Below are 16,783 nucleotides of genomic sequence, written 5' to 3'. Positions count from 1 at the left end.
GGGACGCGGGCAGGTGGATTGGTGTAAGCGGGTGCTACATCATTTAGATAGGAATTCAGAAAGATGTCTTTAGTAGTCCTGTGTTTTACTTTAATTGGAACCAATGGTGGTGGCAGATTTTTCGGCATTTCTGAAGTGGCCTCAGGCGTACCTTCGGCTACTAAGTACATACCATTTACAAGATTGTTTCGTGCGCGGTCTACTTGTTCTGATTTTACTCGAATCCCTTCAGTAACTAATTCGTTTTCTCGGGCTTTATCTGATTCTTCTCTATGTCTGTCTTCTCTACGGAGTGCTTTTTCAGCACGTTTATGTGATTCTTTACGCCAAAATTCTATGGCGTCTTTCTGAGATTGTCTGGCTTTCTTTTTCCATAATGCTTCTTCTACCTTCATGATGCACTCGGCATCCCATGTTCCGGTAACAGGCCATCTGTGTCTTTCGTCTAGATGCTTAGTATAATCGGCCCATAAATCTAGATACAATATGGCGTCTATGCCATGTTTCTGATACATGAAATTTCCAGGAGTATCCCTAGGGGGAATAGGAATTTCTTCCTCTAGTATCCCTTTTCTAGTTCCTATCTGTTTTAGCTTATTGAAAAACGGCATCTTGTTTACTCAGTACTGAATGCTCAATCCTTGCTACTTAATTCTGACTCTGAACACAATTAGTTACACCAGAACACAATAATGCACATTAGAAACAGTCACTCATACCACGACATTAAACACATAAAAAAAGACATTTAAAACATATATGACTACCCCCTATACTGGATGTACCGCTAAACAGCACAGATACACTGCTGAGAACAGTGCAAGAACTAGGATAACTGATATACTGCTAAACAGTACAGATACACTGTCTAAAACAGTGCAGACCGAATTTGTGTACCCAAACCCGTCTAGATACGTCCCAGCAATGGTACTCACCGGGAAGCACGGAAAACAGAAGGCCTCGGAAAACTCGACTGGACTGGACCGGACTCGACTCGACTCGACACGTTGATACTTCGGAAAACTGGTGGGCCTCTTGACACCTCGGACCTTGCTTCTTTCGACTAGGCTCTGGTCGGGATCCTCCGCGCTCCTCACCGCCTCGTCTGGGTGCTAATTGCAGTCTTCGTCGCCTCCGTGGGCCAGAGGAAGATACAGGAAATCCTGCCAGTATGCGTAGTTTCCGTCTAACTGATGGCAGGGGACAGAGCTTGCAACGCACCAACCGGCGCGTGGGGTGGGGGAGGGGTCCCTATTCGGGCGCCAAAATAATGTGGTAAATATTTGATTTACCGTCCTAATTTCTATGCAGGTAAGTACTTAATCAATAATAACTCAATCGGAAAGAAAAAGGCAGAGTCCGTGGTGTTAGAGTTCTTAGGGGTTTTATTCCTTAAAAAGGAATGGTCATGACCGGATATCTTGTCCCTGCCACCACTGGGGTGCAGGAAGGGATAGAGCAATATTTTATTGACAATACATAGCTTATATACTTAAGTTACATTATAGAAACCAATACAGTAGGCGTAACAGCTGAGAGAAACAAGATAAAACACACACGTGGTAATGATACGTAATTAGAAGGCGTGAACTAGGCGTGAACATAGAGGTGTGTGCTAGAAACGTCATAAGTAGGTGTCATAAGTGGGTGGCAACAAAAAGCAGAATCTTGCAATGTCAGCAGAAATCTGAGGCCTGGATGCGCGCGCGGCTGCATGACGTGTGATTGACGTGAAACTGGAGGGCGCAGGGGACTTGACATTTACAATGGCGGAAAGAGACAGAAGTCTGGCACGTCAGATCAACTCGTACCTCTATCATATCTGATATCTGATGTTTGGGAACCATATTATCTGGGCGGAAAAGGTCTCTGGGGCAGAAGCTATTCTATACTGACTGTGAGTGCGTGTATAAGCGTCTAAGTGTCTGCATGAGATGCGAGGGGCATGGGCCTGCCATGGTAACAGAGGCTATGAATTACTTGCACGGAGACAGTAAGGCCGGGCCCTTCGCTCTGCAGCTGGGGGAATGTTTACTTAAACTAGTAGGCAGGAATGCATTTTCGGAGAGCGGAACAGATAACTCGAAGGTTGAATTCAGTCTTGGCAGGCAGCAGGCTGAGCTAAACGCGGTGAGCCGCGCAGGGAGTAAGGCAGAGGTCACGGGTACAGAGACAGCCTGGGCTGAGGCTTTCAGAGTCAGAAAGCGGAAAAAGGCTCGATGGCAGAATTCAGGGCCTGCTTCGCCAGAGCTGAAAAACGTGTAAAGTACACCACAAAAAGACGTTGGCATGGCATACTTAGGAACGGACTATTCAACCCATTCTGGGTGGGTCTGAAAGAGGACATGTTAACGTTGGACGCAAATGTATTTGCGTCTTCATAGCTGGCACAGGAGGGAAGTTACATGCACTTTAAGCTAGTACATGGAGACGGTGGGGTACACGATAGGGAACATAACTTGACCAAAAATTTATATTTCCTCATTGTAAGGGTCAAGAATCTTCATACCTGGAAGCCTAAGACAGCGGGTCATCCAGCTGGCCCATGAAGGGTATCGCAGCCACCAAGAGAGCCTTAAGAGATTGAGTGTGGGTTCCCTCAGCTATATTAGCCAGTCAAGAAGGAGCTAAAGGTGTGCCACATTTGCAATTGTTTGTCTCCCAAGTTGATTCGCCACCTAGTGACAATGTTTGACCTTCTTGCCGATGCTTGGGAGAAGGTTGCAGTTGACTCTTTTAGTCCGTTAGGAAATGGACACCATCTCATAGCAGTCATAGATGAATATTCACGTTTTCTTTTGGTGAAAGACCTCTCTTCAACAACCCATGACAAAGTCATAGAACAGCTTGATGACATCTTTGCAACATGGGGCAGCCCCGAAATCCTCTAATCTGATAAAGGCCCGCCCTTTAACAGCAAAATGTTTGAAGAATTTCTTATCCGACTCACCGTTCGTCCTACACCAAAAGAGTACACCCCTCTGGCCCCAGGCCAATGTGTTGTTGAACAAGGGAAACCTCTACATCGCGGCCATTAGACCACGATGCAATTACAACGCAGTTGTTACAACAACCAAGTTGTTACCACCCAATGCCATTACTACGCAAGTCATTACATCGAGTTGCAGTAGATGGTATGCTAACATAAGGAATAGTATAGTTTACTATTCCAACACCTTCCCTACTGTTCCGTAGGCTGGAGTTGGAATAGTAAATTATACATTCCTAATGTTAGCGCGCCATCTACGGCAAGTCGATGTAATGACTTGCATAGTAATGGCATTGCGTGGTAACAACGCGGTCCTAGGACCACGTTGTGTAGGCACGCCATGTAATGACTCGCATAGTAACGAGTCATATTCATTGAACAATTCATGGGCACCCTTGAGAGAATCATTGAACACGCGTCAATGGAGGGAATCGATCCAAGCCTTGTGCCAAGCCCTATGGGCATATTGTTTAACTCCTCACTCCACAACTTGTGAGAGTCCAGCCACCTTGCTATTTGGGACGCGTCGATGCACTTATGAGCAGAAAATACGCTAAGTCTGTGGAGACAATAACTCTGACTGCAATTTGATTATAAATCAGAGTGGATCTCAGTTTGACCTTTGTATTTTATCTCGCTGAAAAAGGAACCATATTTCCTTATAGTGTCTCTCGCCTCTGTGTATTTAACCCTTTCCTTGCTGCCGTCGGCCATTGGCCGACGGCAGCACTACCTCCCCAGTGCTGCAGTCGGCCAATGGCCGACGCGGCCCCGTCCGTTTTGCGGAAGTGCCTCACTACGGGAAAAACGCGGTAAACGGGTTAATGTATGTGTTGTAATGTATTGAAATCTTTTTTACTGATTAGTATTGTATTGATGCTAGGGCTGACTATGTTTTTAACCTCTTAAGCGCTGCTGACGGCCAACGGTCGTCACGAGCGCTACCTCCCCAGTGCTGCGCACAACCATTGGACGTCCATTCAGCACTAGTTCCAATGGACAGCGCAGCACTGGGCAGGGATATTTGCGAAGCAGCTAAGGTGTTAATGACTGTTTGAATAAATGATACATTTTTTAAGAATTTATTTTTAAGAATGCATTTTTACATTTCCTCACTGTTCACGTTGTCTGTAGTGAATATACTATTGCTCATGTGAGTATGCTTGTTGTGTAATACTGCCCTAAGGGGAATTTTGCTTGACATTAGTATTTGGGACAGTCATCAGAACAAAACTTCCTCAATGGACCCTGGTTCGATCAGTGAATGCCAACAAGGTTTGTGAAATTGACGTGACTCAGAAAAAGAAAATGAAAACATATGCAAATTGGCGTTGCTATGCCCTGAAGTGAGCACTGGACAAAGGAGACAGTGTACTGGTTAAACAGAGATGAGGATGGTTAACTGACACTCCTTTTGCCGCTGATCCATTCGAGGTTGTAGCATGCAAGGGACATATGATAACAGCACATTGTCCTTGACAATCAAGCACTCAAGACATGTCACATTTCAAGCACCTATCACAACACTTGTCGAGTCCTGAAACCATGCGTGAAGCACTTCTGCCACAGGTCCGGCTCAAGCACCTGAGCGCTCAGGATGGACCTCAATCATCTCGGATCACCCAGTCCGGCCGACAAGTGTGAACACCTCGCTGACGGATTGAAGAAATGTGTTTTTGTGATGCTCACCACTTTTTTACTTAACAAAGGGGAGATGTAACATATTGATGTTGTGTTCTCTAGGATCCTTATGGTTTTGGGTGGACTCTGGAGAGGAAACACGTGATATGTGGGGAGGTGTTAGGGTGTGGTTCATGTAGAGTATGATGTAATGTGCATGAGTGTATGTTGAGGAATTAAGAAATATTTTTCTGGCCCCCTGGATACCACTCTAGACGGGGTGGCAATGTGCAACAATCTGGTTCACTGCCAGAAATGCAGAAATTACTAGGGACTGGAAGAAATAACAGGGGAATTCTGCTAGGTGCAACAGGCCTATCGATCTCTTGGGGGCTGAAGAAAAATGGTGCAGGGGCAGTTCTCCAAATGAGAGACTGAGAGCAGGACACATATTGGAACTGTCTCTGAGAAGTCCATGACAAGAAGGAGCCCTGACTGGACATGGGAATACTTGACTTGCCAAAGGGGCGGATGGTAAGGTCAGATGTTGTGGGCCAGTGGGGCTGAACCCTGTGGAGCTTGGTGGGAGGAAAGACTGAAAGAGTGCAGGCCAAAAAAGGGGTCAAGGGGAAGACTTTCACAAGGCACCTGGCATCAAGCCGGTACAGCTGCGAAGGGGATCAGTATCGAAATATCGAGGGACAAAATATCGAATTATCAAAATATTGACGCCAAAATATCGAGGGACAGAATATAGAATGCCTATCTACAAACAGGTAAGTACTAAAATATCGATTCCAAAATATAGAAAGTTAAAATATCTAATTTTATCAATGTATTAAAAATACTAGAAATATAATTAAATAATGAACATATTTAAATAAAACATAATTAAAATAATGTAAAAAAGCTTAAAATGTTAAAATAATAAACGAAATGTAAACCAACATTTTTTAATATAAATGTACTTAATAATAATATAAAATAATTATTAATCTTAATTATAAAATATTTAGAACAATAATAAAAATATATTGACATATATATAAATAAACATATTATATAAATTAATAAAATATAATTAAATTAATTAAAATAAAAGAAAATCTGGTAATTTATAATGAGTGCAACAGTAATGAAAACGCTGGATAGCGTAGGAGTAAAAATTACTATTCCCACTCCGGAGACTGCAACAGTAGGGAAAACATTGGATAGCGTAGGGGTAAAAATTACTATTCCCACTCCAAAGAGTGCAACAGTAGGGAAAGCATTGGATAGCTGGAGGGTAAAAATTACTATTCCTACTCCAAAGAGTGCAACAGTAGGGAAAACGTTGGATAGCGTAGGGGTAAAAATTACTATTCCCACTCCAGAGAGTGCAAAAGTAGGGAAAGCATTGGATAGCGGGAGGGTAAAATTACTATTCCCACTCTAGAGAGTGCAACAGTAGGGAAAGCGTTGGATAGCGTAGAGGTAAAAATTACTATTCCCACTCCAGAGAGTGCAACAGTAGGGAAAACGTTGGATAGCGTAGGGGTAAAAATTACTATTCCCACTCCATACAGTGCAACAGTAGGGAAAGAAATTATTTATTATTAAAATAAGATTAAATTAATTATCAATACCAATAAAAAAATAATTAAAAATAATGACCAATTAATAACAAATAATTACCAATTAAAAATGTATTACCAATTATTAAATGTATTACCAATAAATAAATAATTATCAATTAATTATCAATACATATAAATAAAAATAAATATTAACTTTATTACAAATAAATTACTTCCCACCCAATTCCCCTATAAACCCACAACCCGCTTCTAATAATAAAAAATACAATTAACATAATTATCAACTAATCAAATACAAATTATTTGCCAATTTATACAAATTAATTAGAAATTAATAAACATTAAACACCAATTAATAATTAATTATCAATTAATTATCAATACATATAAATAAAATGTAATATTTAATTTACTATAATTAAATTACTTCCCACCCTATTCCCCTATAAACCCACAACCCGCTCCTAATAATAAAAAATACAATTAACTGAATCATCAATTAATCAATTAATAAAAATGTATTACCAATTTATAAAATACCATTACCAATTAATAATTAATTATCAATCAATTAATTATAAATACATATAAATTTAAATTTATATTTATTTTAATATAATTAAATTACTTTCCACCCTATTCCCCTATAAACCAACAACCCGCTTAGGAATTAAATTACCCAAAAATTAAATTACATAACTGCCATTACTTTAAAAAAGTAAACATACAATAGAAAAATAATACATAATTTTAACACATTTACTACCATACATAACACTAAAAAAAAATCGATATTATGGGAATTTATATTATAAAATTCGATAGTGGAAATCTATATTATAAAATTCGATATTGTGGAATTCGATATTTCCTACCCCAATTTCGATATTCTGTCCTATCTATATTTTGATTATTCGATATTCTGTCCATTCTATATTTTTGATTCGATATTCTGTCCATTCGATATTGTGGAATCAATATTTAGTGTGTTCACCGCAAAGGAAAGAAGGGTGAACACAAAAAAGCAGAACAGGAGTTGGAGTCCAGTTCATATGGTTGGTCATCAGAAATTGCTGAAGGATCATCACAGGTGTTGTTTGTATGTCCCAAGAAAGATGCCCTATTCTTCCTCAAGAAGGTTTCTCAAGGAGTGGAAATGGATGGTAAGAGTTCATACACTCGTCCCAAAAATTTTTTTGATTGGGGATGGGTCAAAACCGTCCTCAAACAATAACAACAATATTTGTCAGGGTGAACCACAAAAGTCATTAAATTAACCTGTGCTTCAACTTCTGGTAGCTTGGCACAAAAGCAGTCAGGCTTAACTTAAAGGAACTGTGTTAAATGTTTATTCAGCACAAAAAACGTAATAAAGTAAAAACACAGCACACCAATTTAGAAACATAGAGTAAAATGTAATACATAAAATGAGGCCAAAACAACAAAAATCCAATCACTAGGACCAGAAATATGCAATTGTAAACTTTTAAGTAAAAATTGCAAAACAACAGGGTCAGTTGCAGCTTCCTGTAGCAGAGAGCAAGAAGTCAGCTAACTGATCATTGGAAACACACTGGGTGGCCTGGGATGAAGGAAACAGGACTAGTCTTCCTTCTCACATAGTAGGGCAGGCCTCAAGAAGGAGGGAAGCCCTCGGATGAAAAAGTCAGGCCACAACCAGCAGGGCAGCCCTTTGAAGAACAAGGCAGGCCACAGCCAGCAGGGCAGCTCTTTGAAGAACAAGGCAGGCCACAACCAGCAGGGCAGCCCTCTGAAGAACAAGGCAGGCCACAACCAGCAGGGCAGTCCTTTGAAGAACAAGGCAGGCCACAAACAGCAGGGCAGCCCTCTGAAGAACAATGCATGCCACAACCAGCAGGGCAGCCGTCTGATGAACAAGTCAGACCACAACCAGCAGGGCAGCCCTCTGAAGACAAGGTTGGCCACAACCAGCAGGGCAGCCCTCTGAAGAACAAGGCAGGCCACAACCAGCAGGGCCCTGGTTGCCCCAGGGAGGTTCTGCTCCAACCTAAGACCAGGCCCAGCTCAGAGAGAATAGCGTGTGTCACGACTTTCTCGCCAATCTCCAATAAAATTCGTAAAACAATTTTAAGACATTGGCCAACCTTAAACTCGGGCCAGCTAACTTTTGACAGACCCTTATTTGCGTTCAAAAAAAGTAGGAATATAAAAGATCATCTTGTTCGAGCGGCCCTACCAGCACCACCACCCATGAACACAATTGAGTCAAACTGGGGCTTACCCCCATTGAGAGGTCACGCGAAATGTGGACAATGTATTGTATGTGATCTGACACTTGAGGGGCGCACGTTTAGTCACAATAACATCACGATTGACATGAGGGACTTCACAAACTGTAACAGTCACAATGTTATTTATGCGATTTTATGTCCTTGCCCCTTGATGTATGTGGGCCAGACTACACAGAAAGTAAAAACAAGAATAAGTCAGCATCGCAGTCGCATAAGGTGTGGAACTCCCAACGCACCCCTGGTTGAGCATTTTGCCCACTTGAACCACACGGCAGATGATCTCCGCTGGACCGTTTTGAAGGCCATCAAATTACCCCAGAGAGGTGGCAACCTACAACAGATACTGAACCGTGAGGAACTGAAATCAATCATCCAGTTCAATACCATCCAGAAGGGACTCAATCGTAACGAGGACTGGACTACATTGCTTTGATTGAACCAAGACTATGCATAATCAACAGACTATATCATGAAACAGTAAACGCCATGACAACCTGTAAAAAACTATTAACATCAAACAATCTGAGACTCAAAAGCAGATTTTTATACATGGGGAAACAGTGCTTTGGATTCATATATGAAGTATGAATAATAAGAAGTAATGGAATTGTATCGACATTTGGGAATCTATTCTGATACTTAAAAACCTAAAATTCACGTTTGTCCCAAAATGAGAATGCTTCACTTTTTTCACTAATGTTTATTTCGAGCACCCCCTCACAGTGAAAGCGTTACCATCCACTCCAAGATGGCCCCCGCCTTTACTAACAGTTGTGACGCTCGTAATAGCAGTCACGTGACCGGCGAGGCTGTATTCAGTCCGCTCGTACACAGCCACCGTTGCTCTGCATCCGGCATTGACCGAGCAGCCCCACGAGAGACGCGTCTACATTCAGACCTGGTGAGTTAATATCTTGGATATTGTTTCCCGCTCGGCTCATGGCTCGTCACTACAACCATGCGCTGAATTGATTCCCTTGTCTTTTCACAGCGTCTTTATCGCCAAACTGTGGCATTCTACATGCACGGCCATCGTTGCCTGCAGTGCTAAAGCTACTCCCTGTGCTCATACAGAATGGAGTAAGGTATGTCCTTTAATTTCCTACCTCCTTGGATGGTAAGCCTTTGCCATTTTCACCCGACCGAGCTAAATGTAACTTTGTGTTTTCAGAGCTGCTATTCTTTGCAGTTGGAAACGGACTTCGAGTTACATCTACTTAATTGTAAATGAAGTAACTTTCTGCCGGACCCCCTTAAAGACCTCCCTGACGTTAATGACGTGGTAGGTTCACTTTTATCCTACTCCCCCCTTTTTCATGACCTTCGAGGTTCACCAACCCTAAATCCTATTGTATGTTCTGTCCCTATCCTAGCACCATCGCTGTAATTTGAAGGGAAGGACCCCTAACCCTTTGAGGTCACTTTCCTCGACATACTGAGGTATGAATATACCATTTTCAATGCTGAACCCGTAGGGCTCCCTCCAGTTGCACCACCCTTAGTCACTAAGACTTGCACTTTCACCCCACGATGGATATCCTTTCTCCCTTAGACTAAGCACTCTCACGGCACAGCTCTCTGACGCAATTTCTCACGCATGACACTGCGAATCCGAGGAATTTGTAAATATTGTTGTTTTTATTAGGGCACAAACACTGTGCACTTGGTCACACACTGAGAAAGTGTTACAAAGTTGGTACATATGTGAAAAATTCTCTTAAGTCTTTGAAAAATCTTGTTTCTTCTCTTTTCTCCTAACAGGCTTTATTTATTTCATTCAGGCATGTTTTTGTCTATTATAAAAGTCCTGATGATGATCCCATGTATCTAGTTGAGCAAAAGGGATCGAAACGTCGACACCCACGAGTGGGTTTACACTTGTAATATTGTTAAATGAGACTGTGTAGACTCAACTCCAGGCGATACGGTTATTAATCTTTGATTTTTTTACAGTACCCTGTCCTTGCTCTCTTCCTTTGCCTGAAAGACACCCCTTTCACTTTAACGCTATCTTTCTTTTTTCCCCTCTTTTTGTGTACGGCACAGGCTTGTGTCGAGCTATTTTGTTTATATTGTAAGATTGGACATTGCCTCCAGAAAATAAACTCCTTTCCCGGCTGGGTTTGGAAACTTTAACTCGTATAGTTTTCCATTGTGTACCTATACTGTATTGCTTTGATTCTTAAATAAGCTAAGGACCCTTGTTCTTCATAATGCCATGTCAGAAGGGCTTCAGAATTGTCCGCCGACTAACCACCGTGGGATGAGGTGCCCTTTTAAAATGCCAGGTCTCAGGAATTGACTGAATTTCCCCCACTTCCAGTCGTCAAGCCTCAGGGGATGTCACAGTGCCCGTCGTATTCATAGAATGAGCCAGGAACTCTGAGATTGGTTTGGGGGTTCCATAAAGACACTAGCTGGGACCACTCACTGGAGGGGGAGCGGGCTGTGCTCCTTCAGCGTCTCTTGTGGGCACAATAGGTGGTGAGAGTCACTTCAGAGCACTGAGTGGCGCATCGCTGTGGTCTGCCCACTACATCTTCTGACTTTGATGGAGAAGATAAGGCAGGCTGTCTCTACCCAGGACTCCCAAATGCTGGAAGAGACCATCATGCGGATTGTGTCCCTCACAGCCTCCCCTACAGGAGTGTGGGTCATCTTGGCCAGGCTCTGAGCCTGGTTACTGAAGTCACATGATGAGGATTCAGCTGGAAGGGGCTGCACGGCACAGACCTTGTGGAGGCAGTGGGGCAGGTGTGGCAGAGAATTCCTACCGAGGACAATTGATTTCTAGGAGTTGTCACCCTGTGGTGAAAAAGTCAAACTAAGCAACCGTGCAGTTTCCCTCCAAGACTGGCTGTGCCCCCTGAATATCAAATCAATACTATTGATAGGACAGAATATCGAGGTCAGGATATCGAAAATAATATATTGTCAGGTAAGTAAGTCTAGATTTTCTATACTTAACTCCACATGTCTATACCAACACGGGAGATATATCTTCAAGGTACGTAGACGTGGAGGTAGTGTTAGTAAATCTATACTGCCCTATTTGCACATACCTTTTGATATTTTGTCCCTTGATTTTCTGTCCTCGATATTAGCATGCCACAATATTTTTGATGTGGATATTCAGTAAAGCTAACCAAGACTTGACTGCGCTGTGAGATGTGACCCTTTTGATATTTTGTCCCTTGATTTTCTGTCCTCGATATTAGCATGCCACAATATTTTTGATGTGGATATTCAGTAAAGCTAACCAAGACTTGACTGCGCTGTGAGATGTGACCCGGAAGTACTGCAGACGGTTCATTGCCTTAGGTTACCTAATCAGGTGAGTAGACTTCTGTATCCGAAGAGAAAGATCCAAGCAGTCTGACCGTGGACAGCTTCTGGTAAAAAAGTTTTTCTGGAGTCTAATACCACTGAAGGCCTTTCAGGATCTGATTCAGAATATGCAATCAATCTAGAGTCTTTCCTTCTGACCCCCCTGATAACTGGAGTGAGTCTCAAAGAGCTAGAAGGAAGACCTGTGTGCTCAGTTTTGGATGCCATCTTAGGCCGGTACAGAACACCAGAGGTACAAGTCTCTAAATGTCACAAAAGAAACCTGGATTGCCCTACGGTCCTTCAAATCAGTTTCCACAATCTCCTGTCTCTTCCGTCCCCTCTTTCTCACTCTCACCCTCCCCATCTCTGTTTGTCAATACTGCTAGTTCTCTCTCTATCTCCTTCTCTCCCTTATCCCTTCTCCACCTATTATATTCTATTCTGCTCATGGAGATTTCTTAAGCGTGTGGCTACCCAATAGGGTGTCCCAGCGCTATGACCACCCAGTATTATGCTTTAAAGATCAGAGTAAAAGAGGGTAAATAAAACTATGGTTACGAAAGGGTGCTAACAATTTCCTGACAGCTAATTCAGATTTAGTGTGCCTTTGGTTCTGTTGGAGTGAGTTCCAAAGTTTGGGTGTGAGGAACGTAAAAGATCTCCCTCCCCTCATGGCTCCTATTGTCCTGGGGACTGCAAACAGCTGTTGCGTGTTAGATCATGGCAGGCTAGTGGCATGGTAAGGAGTAAGTAAACGTTGAATCAGCTTGGGACCTCTTTTGTACATTGCTCTGTCGGCCATGCACTATACCTTAAAGTGTATCCCTTTTATTACCAGCAGCCAGTGAAGGCATGCCAGGGTAAAGGTGGCAGAGTGGCAATTGGGAGCTTAAGTAGGATACATGCTGCAGCATTTTGTATAACTTGCAGTCTTTTTATGACTAACCTTTGGCTGCCTAGAAACAGTGAGTTCCCTCAGACCAGTCTGGAGATGACTAAAACCTGTGCCACTATCCTCCGTGATGGTTCTGACAGCCATCGGAGCAGTTTCCACAATGTCCTTAACATGCCACTGCTAGTTGCTGTCAATTATTTGGCTGTAACCTACCTCTTCCTCTACTTCCCTTCCCTCATCTCCAATTCCCTATCTCCTCCTCAGCCTCTACTCATCTCCTTCACCCCCAAACTTTCATCCTCCATCTCCCTCTATCCTCTCTAATCATCTGCCCACTCCTTTCTCCTACCTCTCTACACCTGTGGAGAAGTGTGGCTCAATGGTTAGAGCGGCAGACCTTGATGCAGAGCGCTGGCCAGGGACCAGGGTTCGATTCCCGCCTCGGCGGGATCGGGCTTAAATTCCTCTGACCGGATATTCTCGCCTCAGTGCTGAATCTAAGCATGGGCCCCACGCTGCAACTCTGGGCAATAGCTTGCTTAGTCTCCACAACTGCCCCCGATACACAAGGGATGCCTGGTTTCACCATGGGATGCCCAGGAGTGGACACCTCACAAGGAAAAGCCAGGAGGGGTTCCCTTGTGGTAGGAGTACAAGCGCCGGGATGCTTACAGGTTACTGTTCGCGCTATACAAATACAACACATTTACATTTACATTTACCTATTCCACCCTCCTTTTACCTCTCTCCATCTCTGTCGCACTCTCTCAAATGTTCTTCTTTCTCTCTTCTTTTCCTATTGTTCTCCCTTCGTCATTCCCTCATCTTCCACAGTCACGATCCCCTTCTCCCTCGTTCACAAACCTTCACATTCTTACTCCACACTTCCAATCTATTTGTCTGTCCATCTCTCTCTGACTCCCCATTCTGCCTTCTCTCTTCCTCCCACTGCCTCTCTGTCTCTCCCCTTCTCTTTCTCTTCCCTCTTCACCTTTCAACTCCCTAAGCTTCTTTCCCGTCTCTTCCACCTCCTTCTTTTCTTCCCCCATCTTGAGCTCGTTCCCTCTAACATTCAGTCTTCCTCTCTCATCAGGACTCTGCCTCGAGTGCCTGGAGTGTTACGGATTACCCTATAGCTGCAACGAGACCATCCGAGAGTGCTACGCACATCAACCAACCTGCATCTCCACAGCCTACTCATATCAAGGTAAGTACACAGGAACTGGTCCACAACAATGAACAGCCGAACAACTCCCATACTCCGAACCCAAGGAAACCTAAATACACTTGAACAACCACCCCTAATGTAATCCACTGCACCAATGGAATGTTTGCGTATCTTAACACCAGCCCCTACAGTCACCCCTACAACAATGAAAGCAAAGGGCAGTTCAGCATCTAAAACTACCATCAATTCACTACAGCCGTGAAAGCCAAGTGCCTCTTGACAACTACCCAGTCTTAAAACCTTACATCTATGAACACAAGATTCTTCAGCTGCTGCAAACTCTTCAAAGCTATACACTGATTAGTAACAATTAGACCTCATCTTCTAGCCCTAACAAGTTATCTCAACCATTCGTCCTCCCTCAACATCCTAATGAATTGGCTCACTCGCACACTATTGTGGTAAACAATATAGTTGACGAAACTATTAGTTGTCAAAAACAGCATTTAACACAATATTGTGATCCTTTACATATAACGGTTAGTTCAAAACTATCAGAAAAAAATATCGGTATTCACAGAAGGCATTTAGAAGTCCTAAAGTTAGGAATCCTAACTTTACTACTCCTAAACTGAGAAAAATCCTAACTTTAAGACTTTCGGTATTCACAGAAGGCATTTAGGAGTACTAAAGTTAGGACTACTAACTTCTGTGAATACCGAAATGAGTAAGTGCCTTCTGTGAATACCAAAATGGTAGTAAGTTTAGAATTTTGTCTTAAGTTAGTTCTGTGAATCGGGCCCTAAGTATTGTAAGCAGCCTGAACCACTGAATGGAATTACACTAAATTTGTCAGAAAGCTAGTTGTTGGTCTAGAAAGCCTGCTGTTTGTAAATTGGAGTAAATTGCGATTCTCCTATTAACATGACCAGAGAATCTGGATTTCATTAAAGACACGGAGGCTAACATTATGCATATAACTTTTAATGCAACTCCAAACAGCCGCATATGTCACAAAGCAAAAGTTCCAATGGAACAATCCTAACAAAACAATTCTAGTAAGATCCAGGCAATCAGCCTCTTTTAAATAAGGAGTAAAGGAGAGAAAGGAAATGTCCCAATGAGAAATTCAACGATGAGACTTCATATAGGCAAGTGAAAGCTCCAAGATCCGTAGAGAAAAAAATCAGGAACAAAGGTTCACGAGAGGCTATCTGAAAAGAAAAGAAGTGTAAATAAATCTAGATATATATAAACAAAGATAAATCCTGAAAAGGAATTCAAAGAATTAAAATAAAACATTCTATAATTATAATGTTCATTGTTAAGGCAAGATTATTATTGCATAACAGTAAGAAAAAAAAATATTAACCATCAACCACCCAGGGAAGGGTGGGAGGGATAATGTTAGCCTCCGTGTCTTTAATGAAATCCAGATTCTCTGGTCATGTTAATAGGAGAATCACAATTTCATTACAAGACCGGAGGCTACCATTATGCATGTTGGTAGCTTTGTAAAACAACATCAGACATGTGAGATATAGGTTTGCAATAATGATGAGCAAAGGTTCTAGAATTTGACCAATCAGCAGCTTTTAGAATATCATCTAACTTACCTTCTGACCAAAAGGCCTTACTGGCCATAGCACCTCTGATAGAATGTGGTTTGAAGATATTTAGATCAACACCAGCAAAAGTCATAACAATTTTGACCCATCTTGCAATAGAGGCAGAGGAGATACCCCTATGAGGTTTAACCAAGGATATAAGCAACTGATTAACACCACAAGGGCGAAGAGCATGCATTCTCAAATCATATTGAAACCTAGGAATTCCATGGACTTTGAGGGGGACAGTATTGACTTTTCTTTGTTTACAATAAATCCTAGCTTTTCTAAAAGATCCATAACAGTTTTGAGATCCTGAAGAATTTGAGTATAATCCGTTCAGTAGTTTCAGAAACATTTAATTTTATTAAATATAGATATCTGGGAGCCCAACAGACTATTGAAACTGTACTGAAATTTGATTGGTTGCCAACACTTCAATCAGGAAGTGTTGGCAGCCATCTTGAGACTCAGTTGAACCGAGTCCCACAAAAATATACAATAAAAAGAAAAGGGGGCAGGGTAGAAACACCCTGACCCCTAGGCCTTTTGGGTAGGTCCCACTAGGGTGCCATTGGGTCTTAAAAAGCAATAAAAAAAATGCTGTTGGGATCCACGGATCTGATCGAAAACAAAATAAAATACGTGCAGACTCCCGCTCTTCGCTCATTATCCGCCCCCAGGTGTGCCAGGTCCAGTGAGCAATACTTTAATAATAGAGGAGTGCACACGGGCTCCCCCCTCCTGGGGCTCATTATGCCCGGGGAGCACCACCTCCCGAGCAATCTTATAATAATATTGCGGGGAGGGTCTAATGGACCCCCGGGGCGGCCTTCTCCCCGGGGTATCAATCTAATAGAATGTGGACCCCTCGCAGCCCCAGGGACCGCCAACTCTCCAAGGCCATCTCCTGCTATGTCCCGGGGTGTCCACACCCTAGGACATAGCTGTTTTCTATGGCTGAACGTGAGCTTTACAACTCCCGCCAAGCAATAGCAAACGCTCCGCTTCTAGCAAGCGAGAGCATAAAAATGCTCTTGCTTGCTAAAAGTGGAGCAAAATTGCTTTTACAGAGAGGGAGTTGCATGCTCCCTTTCTGTAAAAGCAATGCCTGCCCTTCAGGAGGTGGTGGGCTAGCAGGAACTGTGAGGGCCTTCAGGTACCCTCCGTGGTCCCCAACAGATGTAATAGAGGTTCGGCTCCAGGGGATGGGGTCCCCACGACCGAAATCAGCCTGGGATGGGGTCACACAGGCCCCTGCCTCTTATTTTTAATTTTTATTTTTTTTAAATGGCAGGGCCAGAGGGATTGGGTCCCAAAGGCT

At 42.8% G+C, this 16,783-nt stretch overlaps 1 protein-coding gene across 1 annotated transcript in view; it reads left to right on the top strand.

Moving 5' to 3' along the window:
• The window catches only part of LOC147700959 (urokinase plasminogen activator surface receptor-like), a 140,376-nt gene that overhangs the window by 20,923 nt on the left and 102,670 nt on the right, over positions 1 to 16,783 (top strand). The window contains exon 2 of the mRNA XM_086929790.1: positions 13,778 to 13,891. Within this exon, the coding sequence (XP_086785916.1) occupies positions 13,778 to 13,891 (114 nt within the window). The remainder of the gene's footprint in view (positions 1 to 13,777; positions 13,892 to 16,783) is intronic.

The sequence above is a fragment of the Lissotriton vulgaris genome, chromosome 7, assembly GCF_964263255.1.
Source record: "Lissotriton vulgaris chromosome 7, aLisVul1.2, whole genome shotgun sequence".
Classification (NCBI taxonomy): Eukaryota; Metazoa; Chordata; class Amphibia; order Caudata; family Salamandridae; genus Lissotriton; species Lissotriton vulgaris.
Note: the sequence above shows the minus strand (reverse complement) of the source record. Positions and strands in the feature narration are given on the sequence as shown.